Genomic DNA, 22,524 nt, shown 5'->3' with positions numbered 1-22,524 from the left:
ATGCAATTGTGTTTGTTATTGTTGATGCAAGATAGTGGTTAGCTACTGTGTTTGAATATTGCTGTGTGTAAATGTCAGCTACAGACATCAGGACTCAGGCACAGGAGCACCATCCTCCATTCCATCTCATTGCCCTGTTAAAATCAGTAATTACTTGAATACTGTGCAAACCATGAGGTACTAAATTTTCTGTGTTTAAGATTATTAGAACACTGTTCCAGTCATGAATATCTCACACAGGTGTACTTTGAATTTCTAACCTCCAAAGAATACATGTCTGTTGCGTCATTCTCACCCTGGCAATGTTAATGAATGTAGTAGATTGTGTATGTTTTGTGTGTGTTAAATTTATTAACATCAAAAGGGCAATGAAATTCGTGTTTTAAACATGGTTGTGTTGTCATGCTACCTATATTTTGATTATAGTTCACTTCGCAAATGCTGTAATATTGTTTGCTGTGGTTTACTGTTAATTTTTCGTAGAAGTCTTTCTTAGATGTGCATTGCATGGACAGTAGTGCCCATATTCTGATTTATATAAAATATAAATTTAAATAAGAAGCATTATTATGTGTATGGAAATAGTATACCTGTCAAGAGGAATGTTGCAGGATTTCTTGCAGTAGATGCATAAAATGTAATTTTTATGTGAAAAATGAAATTCCTGAAATATGCATTTGTATTAGCAAAGGTGATTGTTTTAACACTAAAATCTAATGTAATGTCATCTGATCTTTCTAAATTAAATTCTAAAAATAACTCTTCCACCTTTGAAAATAAAACTAATCTAATGACTACTGAAGAATTTATTGCCACTCATTCGCTTTCCTCAAGTTATGACTTGGCAATCTAATTTGGAAGATAGTATTTGTCCTTCTTAGTTGATGTCAGTTGACTCTGCACTCTATTTTAAATGCAAAGAAAGCATGAAATAAAATGGCAGAGACTAACAAATTTGAAACCTTTTCTGGACTGATTCTGTGGTCACACAGAGACGAAAAAATGCTGGAAAGGGTGCTGGCTAACAGAAGTAATGCACAAAGTAATAACTGTCAGGGAAGAAAAGGTAGTTATTGTAGACTATGCTCATGGAGCAGTTAAAATGAGATGAATGGACTTTTCCCAGTTTTCAGGACTGGGCTTTTTGACAATATGCTCTTTTAGTAATAGTATAAAACCAAACTGCTTGAGCTGTGTTACACTTCTCAGTGTCATGATGTGGGTATCCAGTGACAAAGATGGTAATAAAGAAACCTGCTGTAAGATCCTGATATGTAGGCAATGCTGTCAGTGAAATGGTTTGGATGAGTGGCATCAATAAAAAGGGAACGTCAAAGTGACAATACTGAAGTGATCATATTAAGTACAGACAGTTATCCTGTATGTTGCAGGAGTCTGGCAGAAGGGAAATAAAGAAGTCCTCAGAGTAGCTTGCCTACAGTTGAGTTGCTTGTATTGCAGTAACGCTAAGAAGAGAATTTGGTTGAGTCTCAGCATTTCACAAACAATGAAATCAGCACTTGCCTTTTATTTACCTAAGCTATGCCATATTCTCTGGTTCTACTAGCTGTTGCGAAGCAACTGTAAGAGTAGTAGTGATGTTTCCCTAAAGCCTCAATGTATTTTACTTTATTTTAGAAAGTAAACAAATAAAGTCCACCTTGTCCTTAGTGATCTCCATCTGCAGAATGCATTTGCATCTATGAAGAACAGTCTTTCTTTAAAGGGCACTAAATCTGTCTTTACCTCAGCATTTTACAAAATAGGATCTTACCCTTTGTAAAATAACTTTTTTCAACACCAGCACTTAAGTATTTCAAATCTGGTATACAACTTGCATTACTTTCCTCTGTTTTAATGCATTTTCTTTCCTTCACTTCGATGAATCTTAAAACCAATTGGAGTAAAGGCGAAGGAAGAACAAAGAGAATTTGGAGAACTTTGCTTTACTGGACTAAAATCATTATTTTTTAAGGAAAAGGGATAAACCAACCTCATATAGTCTACTTGCTTTTAACTAAGAACATAATGCTTTGTCAGAAGGAAGGAGTGCCAAGCTGTAGTCTTGAAAGAATGATTATGGTATTTTTGGTTTTTTGTCTCTACTAGCCAGTGGCACTGAATGGTATTGTAGACTGGATTTTTCAAAAAGAACTAGAAGACCTTTAAAAAAAATGTTTTCCTGCAGAGAAACATTTTTAGCTGCCTTTTATTCCCTGATTAACTTGTGTGAATACTGATTTATTGGTCTTTTTGGACATTCCAGTATTGAAAAGGGAACATGAAATCTCTTTTTCTCAATTTGTAACAGCAGCATAATCCAGCTGATGTATAATATGTGTTTCAGCATTGAGAACTTCATTAAAATAAAGAAAAAAAACTTCCAAATACCAGCAATTAAGATGCTTTGCTCTGGTACACAGCAAAGCTACCATTATGTCGGGATTTGTTTCAGTACTTCTTGCTGAATAATAATAATGATCTTTAACCTTCAGGACAATTTAATTTCAGTTGGGTGCTGGATAAAGGCTTAAATATATATAGGAAATTGTGCACAAAGCTGTTGCCTGATTCTCAGGGTACTAATCTGAGACTTTAGAAACACCAGCTTTTCTGTTTCATCAACACAATCCATGAGTATATATCCTGCGGCTAGAAGTCTGAATTTGAAATGTTTTATAGACTGAAGAAGTTGCAGTCACTGTGCAAATGTCTGCATCAGAATTTAAGGTTACTGCATGGATTCGAGCATTTACGCATCATTCATCTCGTGAGATGGACCTAGTGAAGGTCCTAAATTGGTCACAGACAAAAATTGCAGGGTTTGAATGGAAATGGTATTTAAAGGAAATCAATCTCAATTTTGCAATTTAGCTGCCATTTTTTTTTCTGTTTTTAGCTTTAGCTGCCAAGCTACAGAATGTTTAACGATTCAGAGACAATTGTGTTAGGAAGGGTTGAATTTGGCAGCTGGCAGAGGTGAGGCTGTCCCATCTTTGTGCCCCAGATGCAGGCAGTGTCAAGACTGGGAAGCTTTTCCCAGTAGGTGCGCACACAGAGAGCACATGTATACACTGCATACATATCTACACATGCATCTGGCTACACAGATGAAGAGGCAGACACAGTCAGCACTCACATGAACTCAGGCAGCACCAGTGGCCTCATCCTGTTTCACTTCTCTGGTTGAGCAGGTCCGAGGTCTACCCACCCACCCACAGAGCTGACCACAATACCCCTGGTCCCCAGTAACCACCTACCTGTGATCTCATCCTTGGAGAAACCCTCCTGGCTTCCCCTTCACGTCACCTGCTCACCATTTCATCTGGACAGACCACAGCCAGCACTCACATGCTCACTCGCACACCGCTGCTGGCTCCCAGTGCTGCACTGCAGCCAGACAGGCTCTGGCACTGGTCCCACCTGGGGCTGGCACTTGGTGTCACTCACTGGGGTCTCCCCAGTCACTGCACCCCAGGCATACACCCCCTCTGGCTCATGGTCCAGCCCAGCTGCTGGCACCTGACCCACACTTGCCCCAAGCTGGCACCACCCACCTATGGACCGCTGTGACCCCTGTGGGGGCACAGCCAGACAGGCCACTCTTTACAGCTCTGTTTGTCCCCTTGCTCCTCCATTTTATCACAGATGTTCCTTCTGAATTCATCTAAATTCATTCCCTTCCCAACCTCAGGTTTCTTCCCAGATTGCCCCATAATAAGTCTTGTGCAATTGCAAAATGCTTTTCCCCAGCATCTCATAACAAGTCCCACACCCGAGGCAGCAACCTTCCCCGGTCTGGAAGGGGATCTGGAGTTGCTCCTGTTGGACTGTCATGGTGGGCATCACACCTGGACAGTGGGACTGAGGCTGTCCTGGGACAGCCCTGGCAGGCCCTGAACAAGGGCATCCTTTCTCTGAGGTCTTACTTTGGGTTCCCACCTGCACGGGGGCCCCCTGTGTTCCTCCAGGCATATGGAGATGGGCCTGTGATGGGCTGACGGCTCCTGGGATGGGCCTGGGTAGAGCTGGGGCATGGTGGTGCTTGGGCTGCCCCATCTGCCATTGTCTCTCTGTGCTCCTTTGTGGGTGCACAGATGAGCTTTTTATCATAAAACTGAACAGATCGTTATTCATTATTTCAGATCAGATAAGTTTTAAACAATTTCTCCCTAATTCTTTTGAAGTTAACTATTTTTGCCTGGGTCTTGCAAAAACATAACATCACGAGTAAATTTACACTGTTCTCATTTCGTATTGGGCTGGGACTGCCTTGAATATGTTTAAGTATCTGTGGTATTGAAGCTTTGTGGCACAAGTTCTCCCTGACATTGAAAGGCAACGGCAGACGCAGCACGCAGATGCTGGCGTGGTACAGGTGGCTGCTTCGTGAGATCTTTGTGCTCTGGGGTATGCTTCAGTTTTGCCAGCAAGGATGGTGGCTTGCCGTTGTGACTAAATCATCAGTGATACCTAAATTAACAGAATTTTAGTACTTTCTGATATGATTCATTCAATGGAAAGTGCCTTTTGGTGGTGGTGTGAGGATTACTTAATAATTGATTTTTAAAGGACACTGGAAGTAGTCAAATGCTGTTTAAAACAGTCCTCAGAAAATAGTGACTTTGTCTCTCTGGCCATTTGACATTTCTGTTCTTGACTGAAATTAGTTTAGGAAATAACAGTCTTACTGCGTTTAAACATTATCAGAAGATGGCTTTGGAATATACTAATGAGAAAGAAATGATAACGGCTTGGTGCAGAGCATGGGCTGTCAGTGGCAGGGGCTGGCGTGGGCCTGCAGGTCTTGGCGAAGGTGGGAAGAGCTAGGAGCTTATGGTGGACATCAACAAAGGAGAAAATACAAAGGCAGCATGTGAAAACACAAAAGCATAGAAAAAGAGGTGGTTGCAACAAAGTGCGGAACCACTGGTTTATGTCTTACAGCTATCTTACTGGTCCCACCATCTCCATTGGTGATGGCAGCAATTTAAATCTGTAGTTACCTGTTGTAGTCCAAGAGGAAATTTTTTTATTCTACATATGTGTAACACATCTTTGCAGTCTTAGGAACATTTGGTTTTTACTTTTCTTGTTAAAAGTCGTATTTGCAAAACTTCCTGTCTTCAGCTTTGCTGCTGAAAGTCATTTAAGTTGTGGCCAATACTTACTGCAGTACTAAAGTTCCTGCATGTGTGCACATACATGAGTTAGAAAAGTCAGAATTGCAAGCATGAGGTACTCTGGGGATGTGATATGTGTGTTTGAATTTTCTGTGCAGGAGAGAGAATTTAAAATCCATGAGGGCTCTAACCATCGACTCTTATAATTAAGGCCTCACAAATAAGGATAAGAGAGATGATGGAGTTGGGGATTCATCCTGCTATACATGCAAAGAAAGTGATTATTGCTGTTTTGTGCAGACTGCCAGAGGGAGATAATCCCAAGGCAAGGTAGGTGAAGGTGTGTGTATTGGCAAGATCCCAGTAAGATTTAGGGGCTGCTGAATACTCTCTGAAGGCTTTCCTGGAAATAAAACATTTGTTTCCAAGAGCATTGGAGGCCAACACTGTAAAATTAAAAAATATTCCTCTTTTAAACACAGTTGGAGCAAGTAGCCTGCAAGACAGCCTTGCTGGGCCAATAGATACTTAGAATTATAAAGGGTAGATTACTGAAGACAGCAAAGAACAGATACATTTTGCAATTCCCATGCCTGAACTGTTCTCCGTGGAAAATTCATCAATGTATCTGTTGAAAGTTGAAAAATTGGTAGAACAGTTTGTGGAAAAAGTAGAAAAAATAAACAATAATATTTGGAGTCCCATGTGTTATCCAGAGTTTAAAGGACAATCAAGGAAAAATTACTGCACTGCTAGTGTAATCTCCAGCTGCAATTCGCCTGAAATGCCCATATTTAAAAGGGACCAAGGGGAGTTAAGGAGCTAAATGCTGGAACACCTAGAACTTGTGTTAGGAAACTATATTAAAACAATCAATTAACACATGGTTAAATATGATATATTGAATAAGAATCGAGGTTTTATTTTAAAATTATATATTTTTCAAATCTGTTGGAGTTCTCTGAATGAGTCAGCCTGAATGTGGATAAAGGTGATCAGAATTCCAAAAGACACTGACAGAAGCTCTTCAGTAAAGATAGTAAAGAAAACAAATTAGGCAGGGCATAAGAAAGTTTGTGCATTGCTGAAAGGTTGGCTAAGAGTTGTGCTTAATGGATAGGAGAAAATGGCCATTTTTTACAATGGAGGGAGTCACCACGGCATCCCAGAGAGATCTGTGCTGGCATCTGTGTGATTCAGTACGCTCAGAAATTATCTGCAAAAGGGGGTAAGTAGTGAAGTGACCATGATGATAGGAATTTATGATTTAATGAGGACCGATTGTGAAGAATTACAAAAAAGGCCTTAGGTAACCAAGTAAGGTGTTGAAGTAGTTGATGAAATTCGGAGTAGATGAATGTGATGTGATGCACGTAGTAATAAATGTAGGAAATCTACAGGTGAAAAAAAAATTCCTAATTTTCCTTGTAAAATGACAAGCTCTATCTTTGCTGTAATTCTGGAGGAAAGGAATCTTGCTTATAAAAATGTCAAGCTAATGCTTACCTTAGCAAAAGAACAGATCTAATTAGTAGGAGAACAGAAAAAGGGATTAAAAATATACTTGTGTAAATGATTCATATACATTTTCAATGTTACAAGAAGTTCTGGTATCCCAGTCTCATGAAAGGTATAACAAAGCTGCAAAAGGTTCAGAAAAAGGTGATAAAATTACTTTAGTACAGAGAACAGCTATATAAAGTACAACTTTTAAACTTTGAAAAAGAAATATACTGGGCATGATAAAAGTCAATAAGATGGTTAAGTGCCGTAAAAAGCATCAGTAAGAACCATTTGTATGTTTGCTTTTCATACAAAAAATTTGTGGAGCATCAAATGAACCTAACACATGGTAGCTGCTGAACAAACACAAAGAAGGATTTTTCATGTTTTAAGAATCCCTCTAGAATATGTGAAAGATCCTATTAGTTAGTATATACTCAGAGGATGACTGGACAAGTTCATAGAAAAGAAATCTATCAAGGGCTATTAAACACAAAGATGAGGCTACTGGAATGTGTTCCTTCAAAAAAAATCCCTGTGATGTAGATCTTGAAGGGGAGGGAAATTTTCTGGTACAGTCCTTGTTCCTCCTTTGGCTTGCTGTTTGAGAATAGATGCTGCGGTGAATGAGCCTTTAATCTGGCTGAGTGCAGCTATTCTTATTTACTTCCTAAACTTACTGTAACTCAGTAGAATCTACTTTAAAGAATGAGGGAGATATGATCTTTCTAGACATCTCTTAGCCTCACTACTAGCTGCTGTGTTCCTCTGTAGCTGCAGAATGGAAGGTAATGCTCACAGTTACAAGAAGAATAAATGTGACTTAATTTTCATAGTTATAATTGTTCAAAATATCTTTATCATCACTGCTTTTACTATATTTAATTTTGGCGCATTTTATAGTTTACTTGTTCAAAATACATCTATCTTGCAAAAACTGCTTTCTATGTAAATATGTATATGTATACATATACATCTGTGTGTATATATATATAAATGTATCAGTTATTCACAGAATACCTTATGAATTACGAGAAGTGGTTGTCTTTTTGCTTGTTTATTGTAGAAGCATTTGAAACTTGGAAAAAAAATCAATAAACCTGTACCTTGTTAGTTTTAATTATTAGATACTGGTATAGGGTTCATATTTTGTGAGGTTTATTCAAAATCTTATGGCAAAACAGTACTTAAATTCTACTGATTCTCAGTGATTCTGCCACTTACATGGCTCAGCATTTAAGGCAAAATTGCAGTGCTTTAAGTTTTCTTGGTGAGCTGTCACTTAGGGGTCATAAGTGAGAAATGTTGAGCCTGAGCAGTTGCAAATAGGGCTGGTATGGAATATGCAAAAAACCTTTCTAAGATAAAATAAGGCTGAAATCAGTGTAAATCATTTCCAACTGTAAGGCAAGAACATCAGTTTTCTTAAATTATACTTTTTATATCATAAACCTAAAATAGCTGTCCTGAAATATCTTCTTACAGACAATATATGACAGAAAATTAATACTAACAGCATAGTTTATATTCATATAAACAATGATGTGGTTTCATAATAATAAAATTTTGGCAGTCTGATACACCTTTAATGTTAAAATAGTTCATTGTACTGATATTATACTCAATCAATGACTGCACATCTTGTGAAAAACATTTATTTTTTTTATTTGACACAAGGGCCAGAACTAAAGTGAATTGTGTGGGTAGATCTTTTCAGGGTGTATTCAGTCTACATTCTCTTCTGTGCTTACATTCATCCCAGTAGAACTAACTAAACTCTGCTGATATTAATATTATTTTACTATTTTTTTCCAGTATGTTCTGTATCTTTACTTTGTTGACACTTCCTACTATTAAGGCACCCATAAAACCCAAAATATTTTTAATTAATCTCATCAGTGTCCTCTTACAGGTCTGTGGTTTCTTTGCAGTTAGAAACTGGTTTTTTTTGTGAGATAATGCATTGTCAACTCCTGTCTGATTTGCTGTCAACTGTCACCCTTAAGTCTCTTCATTCCTGCTTTCCAAGTATGTCTTCCTATACCGAATCTTTTATAAGTGATTCGATGCAGAATTTACTCCTTGGCAGAGGTGTAACATTTGACAGTTCTTGGGGTTTTAGATGTACATATATTGACAAAATGGGTATCATACAGTTAGCAGCTGATCCTTTTTTCCAAATACTGTTCTGTTTAACATGCTTCATGTCTTAACTGAGCAGGGACAGATCTAGAAGGGTGTTAGTTTTCTGGGCCTGCACAGCTTTTAGAGTGTCTTTGGGTATGGCTTAGTTCAGAAGCAAGATCCTCTTTGCAGTTATCAGTGTGCAGCAATGAGATTGCTAGGAGTTAACTGTATATAAATTTCTTCTAGGGTTTTTTGGGGGGGTTTACTGAACACTAAGTAAGTATGTATTTATATATATGCATATAAAATGAAGAGCAAACCTAAATAGCATTTCACAGTTAATCATTTTCCTTTATGGTTCTCCTTTACCTCATATTTCTTGGGTACAAAGTGAGTAGGCAGCATGTTTATGAATAGTTTCAGAACAGGAGAGCAAAAGCAAACTGGAGAAAGAAAGGGCTATGGGTGGTAAGATATGCTTAAGTTAAACAGTGGTAAAACATGGGCTGCCTCATTTATCATTAGAATTTGTTTCTTTTCCAAGAGAATAATGCACAATAGCTTGAATCTACAGTAGGGAGTACACAGCACCTTTTGGAATAAGACTGACAGTTTGCACTGACAGTTGCAAATACTTCTGTGAGTAGCTAGCAAGTGCCTCAGTAAGGAAGCTGCTGAGTTGTGGTCATTTTGGGGGTCAGAGGGCTCACTTATTACCACAGCGATATTCAATTTTACCTTAAGCCAGCTGTAAGGATCCATAAGAGATTGGGGAGGTAATTTGTTCATCCCCCTGGAAGTCAGAAAGGTAGTTAATATACTGCATTTACGTATGTAATTATCTACACCCGCATTACAAATTTCTGCTCCTAAAAGGTGTTTCTGTCTTTAATAGCTTTTAGATGAACTGCTTGATAGCTCTCCTCTTTCAAAGCAACCTTTTCACACCAGAGTGGTAGGAAAGCTGTGGTGTAGCACGGCTTGCAGGGGGTACTTGATTTACACAAACCAGTTTCTGGATGTTGAGACATGAGGTAGTTCATTAGAGTATTAGGGTGGTAGGCTGTCACTGTAATTTTCTATTTTCAGAACATTATTCCTGCATCAATTAAATTGTTTTAAATGGCTTGTGATACTTGCAGGATATTTCCCTGATAGCTGTAGGAAGAGGAATAAATGCAAAGCATCTGCAAGAATGCTGGCAAGTTACAGTGAACATCACAGAGCTGAAACTTTCATGCTACATTCATGGTATAACAGGTTCCCTTCTTCAGGAATGCTTAATAATACCTATGTTTTATTAAAGTGATATGAATCCTTGGTAGATATACTAGAGAAGATTATTGTGTTAAAGGCTTCCTGAATCCCCATAGCCTTTTTATCTCTTCATTAGATTTTTTGTTATATTTGAAATTTAGTAGAAAATTATTGGTTATTAGTTCTTTAGTTTTAGCAGCAAATCCCTTTTATTGAATTCATTTTATTAAGATTTAGAAACCTCCCACAAGCATTTGACAGCACTACTCTGAAAGATTCAGCCTCAGAGACCCTACTGCTGGGAAGTTAAAAGTAAAATTGCAGCCTGAAATACTTTCCTGGTTTAGGTATAACAATAAAATGCTGGGATTATACTTGTTCTGAAGTGCTTAAAATGCATGTAGTAATCCAAGCGTTACAGTGCACAGAATGTCCTTAAACTTATCTCTGTTCAAATATTTCATTAATGATTCTCTCCAGCTCTGAGCCAGTACAACTGGTGTGTGTGGGATTAACAAAATCAAGTAGGAAATTAGCAAGAGTGTGCACTGTAAGTCAAGGTTTCTTGCTGAGGACTTCCCCTTAATGTTCTACCATACCCTCACATGTTCTGTGTGATGTACAAACCAGACACAAATTCCTGCTGAGTAAACCCTTGGTGTTATTTTTTAAGAATCCTGAAAAAAAAAAAAAAAAAAAGAGAAAAAAAAGAATTTACACTTTCCTGATCACATTATACATGGCACTAAAAATGTTCTACCACCGAAATTTTGCTGTTTTCAAAGTGTAAAAATCTTAATGTTGGTTGCAACAGAATGCGTAATAAATGTGTGTCTACATTTTGCTCTCTGTATTGAAAGTATATTTCAGAACAGCCGAAAATCTAATACTTTAGTATTTATATAAAAACTTTATAAATGGCATTCACCAAAAAGCTATGAACACTCTCTGGCATTAAAACTGTCAGTCTGTTGAATTTATGGCATCAAAGCTAATGCTTAAATTTCACAATTGGATGAATAAGTCATACATTGTTAATACCACATAACCTGAAATTATGATTCATTGCATAAAAAGATGGTAAGTGTCTCAGAAAATCCAGCGATGGGGGTTTTGAATTAAGAGGGAAAAACTGTATAAATGCAATCTTATGTGCTGTTTGTATTCTAGAAAAAAATACTATAAAATTAAGTTTACATATAGTTACTCATGTAAAAATACATACTGGGGGAGGCGGAAGAAACACTGAAATACATACTTTCCTGTGTTCTTTTTTAGGTCAGAACTGTGGAGGTTTAGTACAGGGACCAAATGGTACTATAGAAAGCCCTGGATTTCCTCATGGTTATCCAAATTATGCCAACTGCACGTGGATCATTATCACGGGAGAACGTAACAGGATACAACTGTCATTTCATACTTTTGCCCTTGAGGAAGATTTTGATATTTTGTCAATTTACGATGGACAGCCACAGCAAGGCAATTTGAAAGTGAGGTAAGGTACCTTTTTTCTTCCTTCATTGCTTTCTGCCACTCTTTCTCTCCTGAATATATGTTCTGATGGTACGCTACAACTGCATGTGTTTCCTTAATTCTTCCCCAGCCAAGGGAATAGCAGTGCTTCAAGATCTCCCAGCAAATTGTGTTGGTCTGAGTTTCAGATCTTCATGACCCTAGCTTGTATATCAGTAGCATCAGTCATACTTAAGATTTGCACCGTTTGAGGTCAGTTTTGGTAAAGGCCCTTGAGGACAGGAGTATCCCGTGTTGCAATAGCTTAGTTTTATTTATCTGTCCCCCAATGGAATCCAGATTTGGCCCGGTGACCCTGTCCTGAAGGCATCTGTCCCCATGTTTTGAAAGCTCTTTCTGAGATCATGCTTTACCTTTCTACCATGCCTACAATATTTGAATCAGAGGATGGGTATGCTGCTTGTGCTAACAGTGCCCCAGGGTCTCTCACCAAATGTGCCACAGAAGAGCTGGCAGGCGATACAGTAGTTTGCGAGAGGCACAATCTCATTAGTGAGTCTGGAAATGCTTGCCAGATTAAATCCTTCAGGTGACTATTGCCTGCCTTACAGAGGAGTTGAAGTATAAATTGCCAAAAGTGAAATTCTTCTCCATCTCTATGTAAATAGAATTATTAAGCAATTAGGAACCTTTAAAGGTTAGAAACTGGGGTGCCTTATATGTCCAAATAACACTGAGGTTGCAAAGAGGCCTTCTGGAAGCTTTTTGATCTTGAATCTTTTCACAACTTCGGATTTGGGTGCATTATTTTCATCGGTGTCTTGTTTTGGGTTCCTTAGTCATTTGCTGGATCTGGACTGCAGAGCTAGAGACTAGACATTGCTTTTGGTACTGCTCTGTCATTTTCCATTCAGGGATGAGGTTTATGGAGTACTGTAAAACACTGCTGTCAGTTTTGTCTGATTACTCTTTTACATGCTGCTGATTTATATTGTACTGTTAAAACAAATGTGGGAACATCACCAGTTTGTTCCACAATTTAGTGGGTATCTTGTCTTTTTGACAAGAACAGTGTTCCGACTGTTTGTTGACTCAGTGCAAAAAGTTTTGAAAACTGTGGAAGGTAGTAGATAGGCACCAATGCTTGAGTTGCACAGTGTATGTGCTTCATTTACCGTACTTAATTAACCTTTAGTATTTGTATCACCTTTATGCAAGGATTAATACTTCATTTTCGGTCAAATGCCTTTATTATTTATAGCTAACAGTCCTGCTTGTTTTGCACTAATCTGTTAGTAGAAAATTGTTTCAAGGAAGAGCACCAACTGATAATCTGTGGGTATCGGCATAGAAGACAGAAATTCTAAGTATGATCTTGAAGTATCTGAAGTCATCGTAATTGCCACTGATCTCAGTAAAACAAGGATTTAATTTCCAACTTCCAGCAGTGGAGCAGATATTTTATTTATCTGTGCTTGTATTTACCAGTTAATTACCTTCATAATTGGTGTTATAAGGAAAAAAAGCATTTGTTGGCTTTTCAGCATTCAGAGGTTAAAAAAGCAGAATTTGAATGACAGTTTTCTATTGACATGTCTCATACTCTTGTGACAGACCCTTTGTTGCACAAAGCACATTCACAGGTGTACCCCTCTACAATTGCACATTTCAAGACAATGCACTCAGCAGATACTGGAAAATTATAGTCTTGTTTTTTTAGCTGACAGCATGCAAATGCAAGAGAGCATCTTGGGACTTTTGCTTGAGGGTATGCTCTTTTTATTTCATACATAAAAATACTTTACTAGATTTGGGGTAATTATATTTCTTTAGCCATCATGCAAAATCTGGAGTTTTTCTTAAAAATAGCTGTCACAAACTATAATAATTAAGTAATATTCATCTCATATTTTATATAGTATTTTTCAGCTGCTAAAGCAAAATTGGATAAAAATGAACAGTATGTTCAGCTAGTTTACTGTGCTGCCTGAAGGACCTTCTTGTATGCTAGATGTGCACCGGGATACTTTCACTATATATATTTATTATAAACCCAAAGAAAATACAAAAATATGTAAAACACATTGAAATGCTAAGGCTTGTTTTAAGCTGTTTGTGTGTGCGAAGAAAAGAGAAACAGGTAGTTGTAAGATATATGTGAACTTCAGTTAGTGCAGTATTAAGGAATATATTGATTCAAGGGTTAAATTACACATAATAGTGATTTATAGGTTATTGTATGCTATGTTATGAGGAGGTTGAGAAGTAAGATAGTAGCAGCAAGAACAATGTAAACAAAATATAAGACATTAAAAAGTGCTATTTTACAATTTCCTATTTTTCTAAAACTAGCATTCTGTCATTCTATATAATTACTCAGATCTGTGGTCCAAAATTGCTCTTAAAAATTGATGTAGCTGCTTTATTTTTATCACTGTAAAGTTCATAGAACACAAAAGAGGATTTTTTTTTATTTCTATGTATGTGTATATACACACATATATACATACGTACATATAGATATAGATACAGATATACATATCAATATAGATATAGATATAATCTGGGAGAACATAATCCAGGAGTGTAGCATAGGCTGGGATCTACCCAGGTCAGGAGCAGCTCTATGGAAAGGAACCTGGGGGTCCTGGGGGAGAAAAAGCTCCATACGAGTGAACAGTGTGCTGCTGAGGCAAAGAAAGCCAACAGAATGCTGGGTTGTGTCAACAAGGGCATCACCAGCAGAGAGAAAGAAGTCAGCATCCTGCCCTACTCAGCACTCGCCACGCCACACCTGGAATAGGGTGTTCAGTTTTGGTCCTCACTAAACAAGAAAGATGTGGACAGGCTGGAGAGGGTCCAGGGAAGGACCACAAAGATGATCAAAGGACTGGGAAGGCTGCCGCATGGGGAACGGCTGAGAGAACTGGGTTTGTTCAGCCTTGAGAAAAGATGGCTTAGGGGGAGACCTCACCACCACGTTCCAGTACTTACAGGGTGGCTACAAAGAAGATGGAGACTCCCTTTTTACAAGGAGTCCCATGGAAGGGAGGAGAGGTAATGGGTACAAGTTACCCCTGGGGAGATTCTGACCGGACACAAAAGGAAAGTTTTTCACAATGAGAACGATCAGCCGTTGGAGTGATCTCCCCAGGGAAGTGGTGGGTTCCCCAACGTTGGACAGCTTCAGCTGGACAAGGTGCTGGGCCGTCTTGTCTAGACCGTGCTTTTGCCAAGAAAGGTTGGACCAGGTGATCCCTGAGGTCCCTTCCAGCCTGGTATATTCTGTGGTTCTCTGACTTAAAAGAGAAAAAGTGAACAAACATATAAGTCCAATGACACTGTTTATGATAATGCTTTGTAGGATACTGTAGTCTTCATTGTATAAAGAAACATGAAGTTAGATAGTTAATTTACTCATATATTATAACCAAAACAGATGTCTAAGTTCTATGTTATTGAAAAAATCCCCCAAACTTACCGTAAGTATTAAGTATTGCATTATCAGTTAATGGGGAAAGATTTCAAAACACAACCAAATTCTAATTAATCTAGGGAAAGATGTAGAATGTATTTTTTGTTTGCATTTTAAATTTTAAAGTTGTCAGTTGCTGTACACAGTTAACTATCAGCATGCACATTTCATATGGACAAAACTCTTGTGGAGAGGAGATGCAAGTATGGTGCACTGAGGCAAGAAAGTTATTATTCAGTTGTATTTCTTGGGTATTGTTTCCCTAAGGAAGAGTTGTATTCAGGAGTTCAGTGTAGTTCAGGTGCTCGCAAATATGTATTTTTATTTTTTTCTTTGTTTTATATATCAGATATAAGATTAAATGTTAATATTTTAAAATAGAAATGAGAAATGAGTCAACAGGACACAGGAAGTAGGCATACAGGCCAGCTCTGAAGAGACTCAGTGTATAAGCATATGTGAATTGACAAATAGAGCTATTGACTTCTATCCTGCAGATGGATACATTACCTGACATGAGCGAGTGAAATTCAAACCAGACATTACAAGAGTTTATGGATTTCAAAAGTCATTTCAAGGCTGGTTGTACTACGTATGTATCTTCCACAGCTGAAAAGAGAAAATTTGTATAATCTTAGCATAAGTCTTGTTAAAGTATATTTTTCCTGGATGCAGTATTCCTAAATAGGGGTTTCATAGAGAGACGTACGGAGACTGTAACAGGACTGGGTAAACAGAACTGCCTGTGTCAACAAAATGTCTGTTGCTGAAGATGTGAGGTGGGGTGTAAGTGGGGTGTTAAGACCTTGAACTGTGAACCTTACAAACATGGTGAACTGAGACTTCGTATGTGCCATTGTTTTCATCTCAGTTTATGGGCTGGGATTCCAAATTTTTTAATGTCAAATACAGTTAAATGCTGTAATCTCTGTGTTACAGTGTCTGTTGATAAAAGTTACCTTTTTAGTATCACTCTCAGTTAAGGGTTAGTTATAGAAGATCTGTGCAGTATTCTCTGGAATACTGTTTTTCAAATAATCTTTCAGACAGTCCTGAAAAACTCTTTAAAATGGATTCCAAGTAATTTTGGCTTTTCTTACACAGAAAAGCTGCTATTTAAATTATGTACACTGATAGGAAGATGGAAATGTACAGACATGAACATTTTTTGTTGTGTGTATACACAACTGTGAATTATTTTGGACATACATGATATATATTATTTGGAGAGTGATTTTAAAATATCTGCTTGCCTTCATGGTTTCTCAAGCCTTTTAAACATCATTTAGTTTACTGTAGCCTAGGTAATAATAAAATAGATTCTTCTTGTTATTGCTCATAGTAATCAGTTGAAATAAACATTCTTGTTTTAAAGGAGCAGTAATGCAAATGATGGAAGTTGTTAAAAGAGCATGTAAGAAAATAAAGCTTACGGAAATGTTTGTGACAAACTTATATACAATGTGTGTTAAAATAGCAACATTTCCCTTTGCTTTCTTGAATCATGTAGAAATAAGAATTAAATATGAATTCTTCACAGTATTCACTTCTTGTCTCCAGCAAGCAATAAACTGTATGTATATTCTGCACTTCATAATCCAAGCACAGAGATAAAAAGTGTTCACTGAAGTTAAAGTTTGGGCTCCTGTTTACTCTTAAACCTCTTTCATCTTAACAAACCAAGATTTTGCGTGTATTCAGCACATTTTTAAATTTCATTTTTGTTTGGTTTTGTTGGGTTTTTTGGTTGTTTATTTGTTTCTTTGGAAAGAAAAATTCTGTCTGCTCTCCAGGATCAAGAGAAGAGTGAAGCAATAAGGGGGCGACTGACTTTTCTACAGAACTGTTGACACTGCAGAGGAAGAGTGTTGTGCAATTTACAGTTCTTTTTTTTTTCCCACCTTCCCCATTAAAACATCATATATATTTTTTTAACCTTTTTATTGCACATAATTTTGTACAAGTTGATTTCAACATACAGGATTTGTGTGTGTGATTTTTAGAAGAAAACAGTATAGGAATGGGAATAGTAGCCATCTTTTTTCCAGTTGAAGCTTACCTAGAACACAGCACAAAGAAAAAGAAACTGAGCTAGTGTTCAGATTTGTAAAACAAGATTATTGTATAATTTCAGCAGGTTATTCTGGTATTTTGTACATCTGTAAGAAAAGGAAAACTATCATTGTATGATTATGCAAATTGATTACTGAGATCCTGCCAGGAGAGATGCCTGTCAATGACTATCATTCCACTTTTAATATTCAATCAGATTTCTCTTGGCTTTCTCACCTATTAGAGTATTAGGAAGAAGGAGTCATTTAGAGTAGATGGCTAAAATGTGATTCATTATGTATCACATAGCTATTTTAGGAAAGGAAGGAAACTCTGACCTGATCAGCTAAATGCTGACTGATAGTTTCTGCCAACAGCAAAAAGAACATGCAGTGGAAGGAAGGATAATTTATGTGTGTAATACTAGCAGCTTTAAACTTATATATAGCAATTTTATTTTTCGACAGGTAGATAAAAGGTAGAAATTCCATTCCCAAAATTTTTAACTTCCCAATTCAAAATCTTAAGCTTGATAATTTTGTTGGCCAGCCTACATATTAAAAAGATTTAACAAAAAAATTATTAAATATAAAGTTAAATAAGGAGTCTGCTTAGTAACAAGTTACTTCACCAAGAATTATAGGCCTATTAATTACATGTTTTAGGCTGATACTAAATGATGGTCAACTATAAAACTATATAATACTTTTTTTAATAAAACCCCGTGGAGTATTGTTTGAACTCCCACCTAAGAAAATGCATTTCATGTGTAAGGAACCATTATTTCTTGGAATAAAAAGATTAGATTCATTTAACAAGGTCAAAGCAATGCATGAATTTATACCACAACATTCTGCATCAGTTGCTTAAAGCTTTTATAATATAGTTAAGTCAGCACATTTTTCTTTTAAAAAATGAATGTGACACTCAGCGTAATTAAAATGTAGCTCTGCTCTATTTCATTGTCCTTTGTAGAGGTAGATCTCTTTTTTGATCTGTTACTGGTCATAGCACATCTTCAGAGAATATGCAGTTGTTGCTGTTCTGTACTTTTCAAATTGGACCTGTACAAGTGACAGAAGTGATTTGGTGCAGTTGTTTGTAGTGTTTCACCATCAAAAGTATTACTAATAAGGGACTCAGAAGGGGAGAGTTGGGATGTGGCTCCATAAAATGTTAATTTCTATAGTTTTAGAAACCTTAGCATGTATGTAAGGTAATCTTACTCTTCCATAGCTATACAACCAAAACTGATTTAAGGGGCTAACAAATTGGTATATACACACCTTTCTAATAAAGTAGAGAAGCATTACTTAGTATTTAAAGATACTTCATAGTAGACTGCTGAGGAAGGTAGATTCTTCTTCATGAATAGCTTCTAGGTGTTTCATATGATAGAGTAGATCTTTGATTTCAGGTAAGAGGGGCACATTTGCCTCCCTTGTTATTTGTTATTGCATATGGAAGTATTAGAAATAATTAGTTATTCAGCTTGAAAGAATCATATTTATGATCAAACTAAGCCAAACACCTATGCATTCCTTGATTAGTTATTTTACAAAACAGAGCACCTTGGGTATCCATTATCTAGTATTTAAGCTACAAAATCACAGAAAATTGCAAGTTGTGAGTGTGCATATGGTTGTATACGCACCTGGGTTTTGAAGAGCTCAGTTTACATCTTTGCTTTACCTGAAAACTCAAAATAAGGTTAAAATGTTACTTCATTATTAGCCAAGTATAAGAAAATTGTCTTCACTGCTATGATATCTGTTTGATGTGCAGAGGTAAATCACATAATTACAATATTTTTGGGAACAACTTCAATTCTGTCAGACTGATAAATTTGTAGTCTGCAGAAGGACAAAGACTTTTAAGATTCTTTTGAACACCACTTAGTACATAATTTGGTGTTTCTTGCTTTTTCCTTTCATTTGTGATGGTTTCTGAAGCTCCTAAACCCCCCAGGATTTGACATAGTAACAAAATACATACATCTTGAAACTTTACTTAAATATGATAAATTCCCATAAGATCTTACATGTATTTTATTCTCAAAACTCCTTAGGAATAGGGCACTAGAATCCATTGAGAATGCAGATAAACAGTTTGGGGAATTACAGCTCTTCAAGTTCAGGTGCATCTTAAAAAGTCTTTTAGTGTAGCTTGCTGATACAGTTAACACCAAAAATTTCAGACAGCTTGCTGACTAAACAGGTCAGGTGATTACATTAACTTAATTCCTGGTTGTGTAAGGCATTTTTACTCTTAAATACGTTAATTTTTTAGAGTGAGGGCAATTGCTTACCTTTATTATCTATCACTTAAACATGTATTACACATACAGTGTACATAAAGCAGTTTTCTATCAGTTTTTCTGCATCTCCCATCTTGTTCAAAAAGAGACTCCTTTTTATGTTAGATGATAGGGGTTCAATCGACCTAATTATGTACAGATGCCCTGCTGATCAGTGTCCCTAAATGCTGTATACAATGACTATTACAACAGCTCTTGGTCAGAGATCAGTCAGTCTGGCTGCAAACTAATAATTCAGTTACAAACTTTAGAAAATATACAGCTGGACTCCTCAGTGGGAAGAAAGTCCATTTGTCAAAATTTGCCCCCTTTTGAGATCTGTTACTGTACATCCTTACTGTAAGATTGTTCAGAATTTCTATAGAACTGTGATAGATGACTTTTTAATTAGTACATATAACCTGTGTGCTTTGAAGAAATTTTGACTGCTTGTTTGTTTTAGAGAAGAAAAAAATATCTGTTAACTGACGAATTGAAGGAAAAATAGCTTTATAAAATGTAATCACTGATGTGTTGCATTTCTGATGCAAGTAATTAAGTTACTCTGTAAATCATGTTCTCTTACTGTCATCTGGTAATTACCTGCTTGTCTTAACTGAGTCTTGTAATTATTGACTGTATGATCATAGGCCAGTTTTGTGTCACTTGGTGCCAGACCAGGACATTGTGATCATGGGACAGATGCAGCATCATAAAAGTTCAGGCATTTGAGAGGAACTCTGCAGTCTCTCTACTCTGAATTGCTGCAGTTGAAATTCAGCTCTGTGAGCCAGTCATGTACAAATAATTCCGCTTGTAAAACAAATTTTGTAGACAAACATTCTCATATTCTTGCAGTTTCCGATATTACTTAGAGACTTTCCTCAGGTGTCATCCTGTTCATATTCACAGAAGCATCTGCTGACATTATTAGGGGCTTTAGTTTTTGACAGTGATGTTTTTTCACACTTTAAGGACACTAAAATATAATTCTGCTGAAGTCCCAGGTTATTCCTGCGCTCATACTTTCATTTGAGGAAACCTGTATGCCTATTATCTTCAGTGGACTCAATGAATTTATTAAGAGAACTAACTAGTCAGTGGCTAACTGCCTAGAAGTGCATATAATGAGAGTGACACTGATAAGAAGAGAAGTGAAGGCAAATTTCTGTAATCGGCTCAGTGCCGACGTGGCAGGGAACAGTACCCTTAGAAAACTTCTTACTGTTGACTGTCTACTCTTTAAATTGATTTATCAATGTTCTTTTCCATCTTCAGACCTCATTTATATGTTGCTGTCTTTCAGCAAAAAGACAATTTAAAATAAAAATAAAATTATTTGATTATCTCCCACCCCTGCAACACACAACTATGCACTGTGTTTTTCTTTGCAGAATCTGGTGTGACCACTGTCACAAGAGAACAGCAAAATGGCAAAGAAAATAACAGATGCCAATATTAGACTGCATGTTTGTCTTAGTTGCTAAGACAGGCTAGTTCTAGAGGCTTCTGAAGTCAAATATGCATCATAAGGCAATAATTTAAAAATATGATTAATTTTAATACAAATTAATAGACACTTTAAAAATCTGTTTAATATTTTTAATTTATTGAGATAATTATTTAATTCATGAGTTAGACAAACAAGTATGTTATAGGACTGGTGGGTGAGAACATTAAAGTTAAGTTTAATAGATTTTGTTTAGATTTTTGAGATACAGAACAGCAAAACACCATTTAAATTCATAATTAAAATAATAAAAAACAGGGAACACGATAATCCCATTGATCTAGAATAATTCTTATAAATAAGGTTCTTTGAAATACAGGTATTAAAGTTTCCTGTATTCAAAACATAGCCTCTTCAATGCTATGCATTGCCTGCAACAAATTCCTTGAAGTATGTGTGTGTATTTGTGTTTATGTTTCAAAACAACTTTCAGCTGATCATACCTCTCTTAAAATAGTACAGTGAGAGCTGAATTTCTTTTATTTTTCCCATGGATTTTTAAAGCAACTTCCAGCACTTTCTGTGGCTTCCATTGTGTTTATTTTGTTTAAAGTAGATTTTATCTCTCCACTTTCCACAATGAATGAATCACATTAGGATTAAATCACCCTTTCCTCACCCCTGGAACTGAGCTGTTATTTACTGTTTGGGCAAGCAAAAATTTTCATATTTATAGGACTCAGAGACAGAGTAACAACAACATTGTGGGGTGCATGGGGTGAGGAGCTGAGAGCTGAGAAATGATGATGGAAGGGAAGAGAAAGTGGGGGATACCAGAAGCAATGTGTTAAAAAGATTATAGGTATGCTAAACTGTGCATTAAGGCACATATACCTAATTTAACTCCTGCACTTAAGGACTGTAATTTAGTATAAAAATTGCCTCTCCACCATACCTGCTGTATGCATCAGGTAGCTCAGGGCTGGTTTTGTTCTTTGTCATTGCAGAATATATGTCTGAGCAACTAATTTTGATACAAACAGTATGAGCATGAGGAATCTGGTGGTAAGACACTGGAGCAGGTTGCCCAGAGAAGTTGCAGCTGCCCCATCCCTGGAAGTGTTTTAAGGCCAGGTTGGATGGGACTTTGAGCAACCTGGTCTAGTGGAAGGTGTCCCTGCCCATGGCAGGGGGGTTGGAACGAGGTGGTCCCTTCCAGTACAAACCATTGTATGATTCTATGTCTTGTAGTAGAGCAGATGTGTTATCAATGACAAGTAGGAATTTTTTAATGTAAAATTGTTGATGGCGACTTACTTACCTTTGATACATCTTTCAACTGAAATAGCCAGCAACGGGTAGGTTAGGGAATTCACTTGAGAGGTACAAAAATCCCGAATTAATTTCTTGAGTTACCTGATTAAAAATCCTTTAGGTCCAAGATGTTTCTAAGTGTATGAGTTTTTTTTCTGTAAGAGTGATATGAATATGTATAAGTGAACAAGCATTTTTCTAAGTGAATGAGTGCAAACCATCTCTTGAGTTACAACTTTCCTGTTGCTTGCCGAATGATCTGGTCTAATGCTGCCAAAGGCATTGTGAACACTTTAGGTAAGTGAGCTTTGGAAGTTGAGAAGCTTGTATCCCAAGAATCTCACCAAACATTTGGAGTGGCAAACCCTTCATGAGTTTACCTTTCTGTTCTGCATGTTGATCTACTTTTCCTGCAGAAACAGACGATTAATGTTGTCTACCCTTAGCTAACATC

General features: G+C 36.9%; 1 protein-coding gene across 1 annotated transcript in view; it reads left to right on the top strand.

The window, feature by feature from the left end:
• The window catches only part of CSMD1 (CUB and Sushi multiple domains 1), a 1,210,601-nt gene that overhangs the window by 215,405 nt on the left and 972,672 nt on the right, over positions 1-22,524 (top strand). Inside the window, exon 2 of the mRNA XM_037392820.1 lies at positions 11,289-11,505. Within this exon, the coding sequence (XP_037248717.1) occupies positions 11,289-11,505 (217 nt within the window). The remainder of the gene's footprint in view (positions 1-11,288; positions 11,506-22,524) is intronic.

Source organism: Falco rusticolus, chromosome 6, assembly GCF_015220075.1.
Source record: "Falco rusticolus isolate bFalRus1 chromosome 6, bFalRus1.pri, whole genome shotgun sequence".
Classification (NCBI taxonomy): Eukaryota; Metazoa; Chordata; class Aves; order Falconiformes; family Falconidae; genus Falco; species Falco rusticolus.
This window is presented reverse-complemented; position numbering and strand designations above follow the sequence as displayed.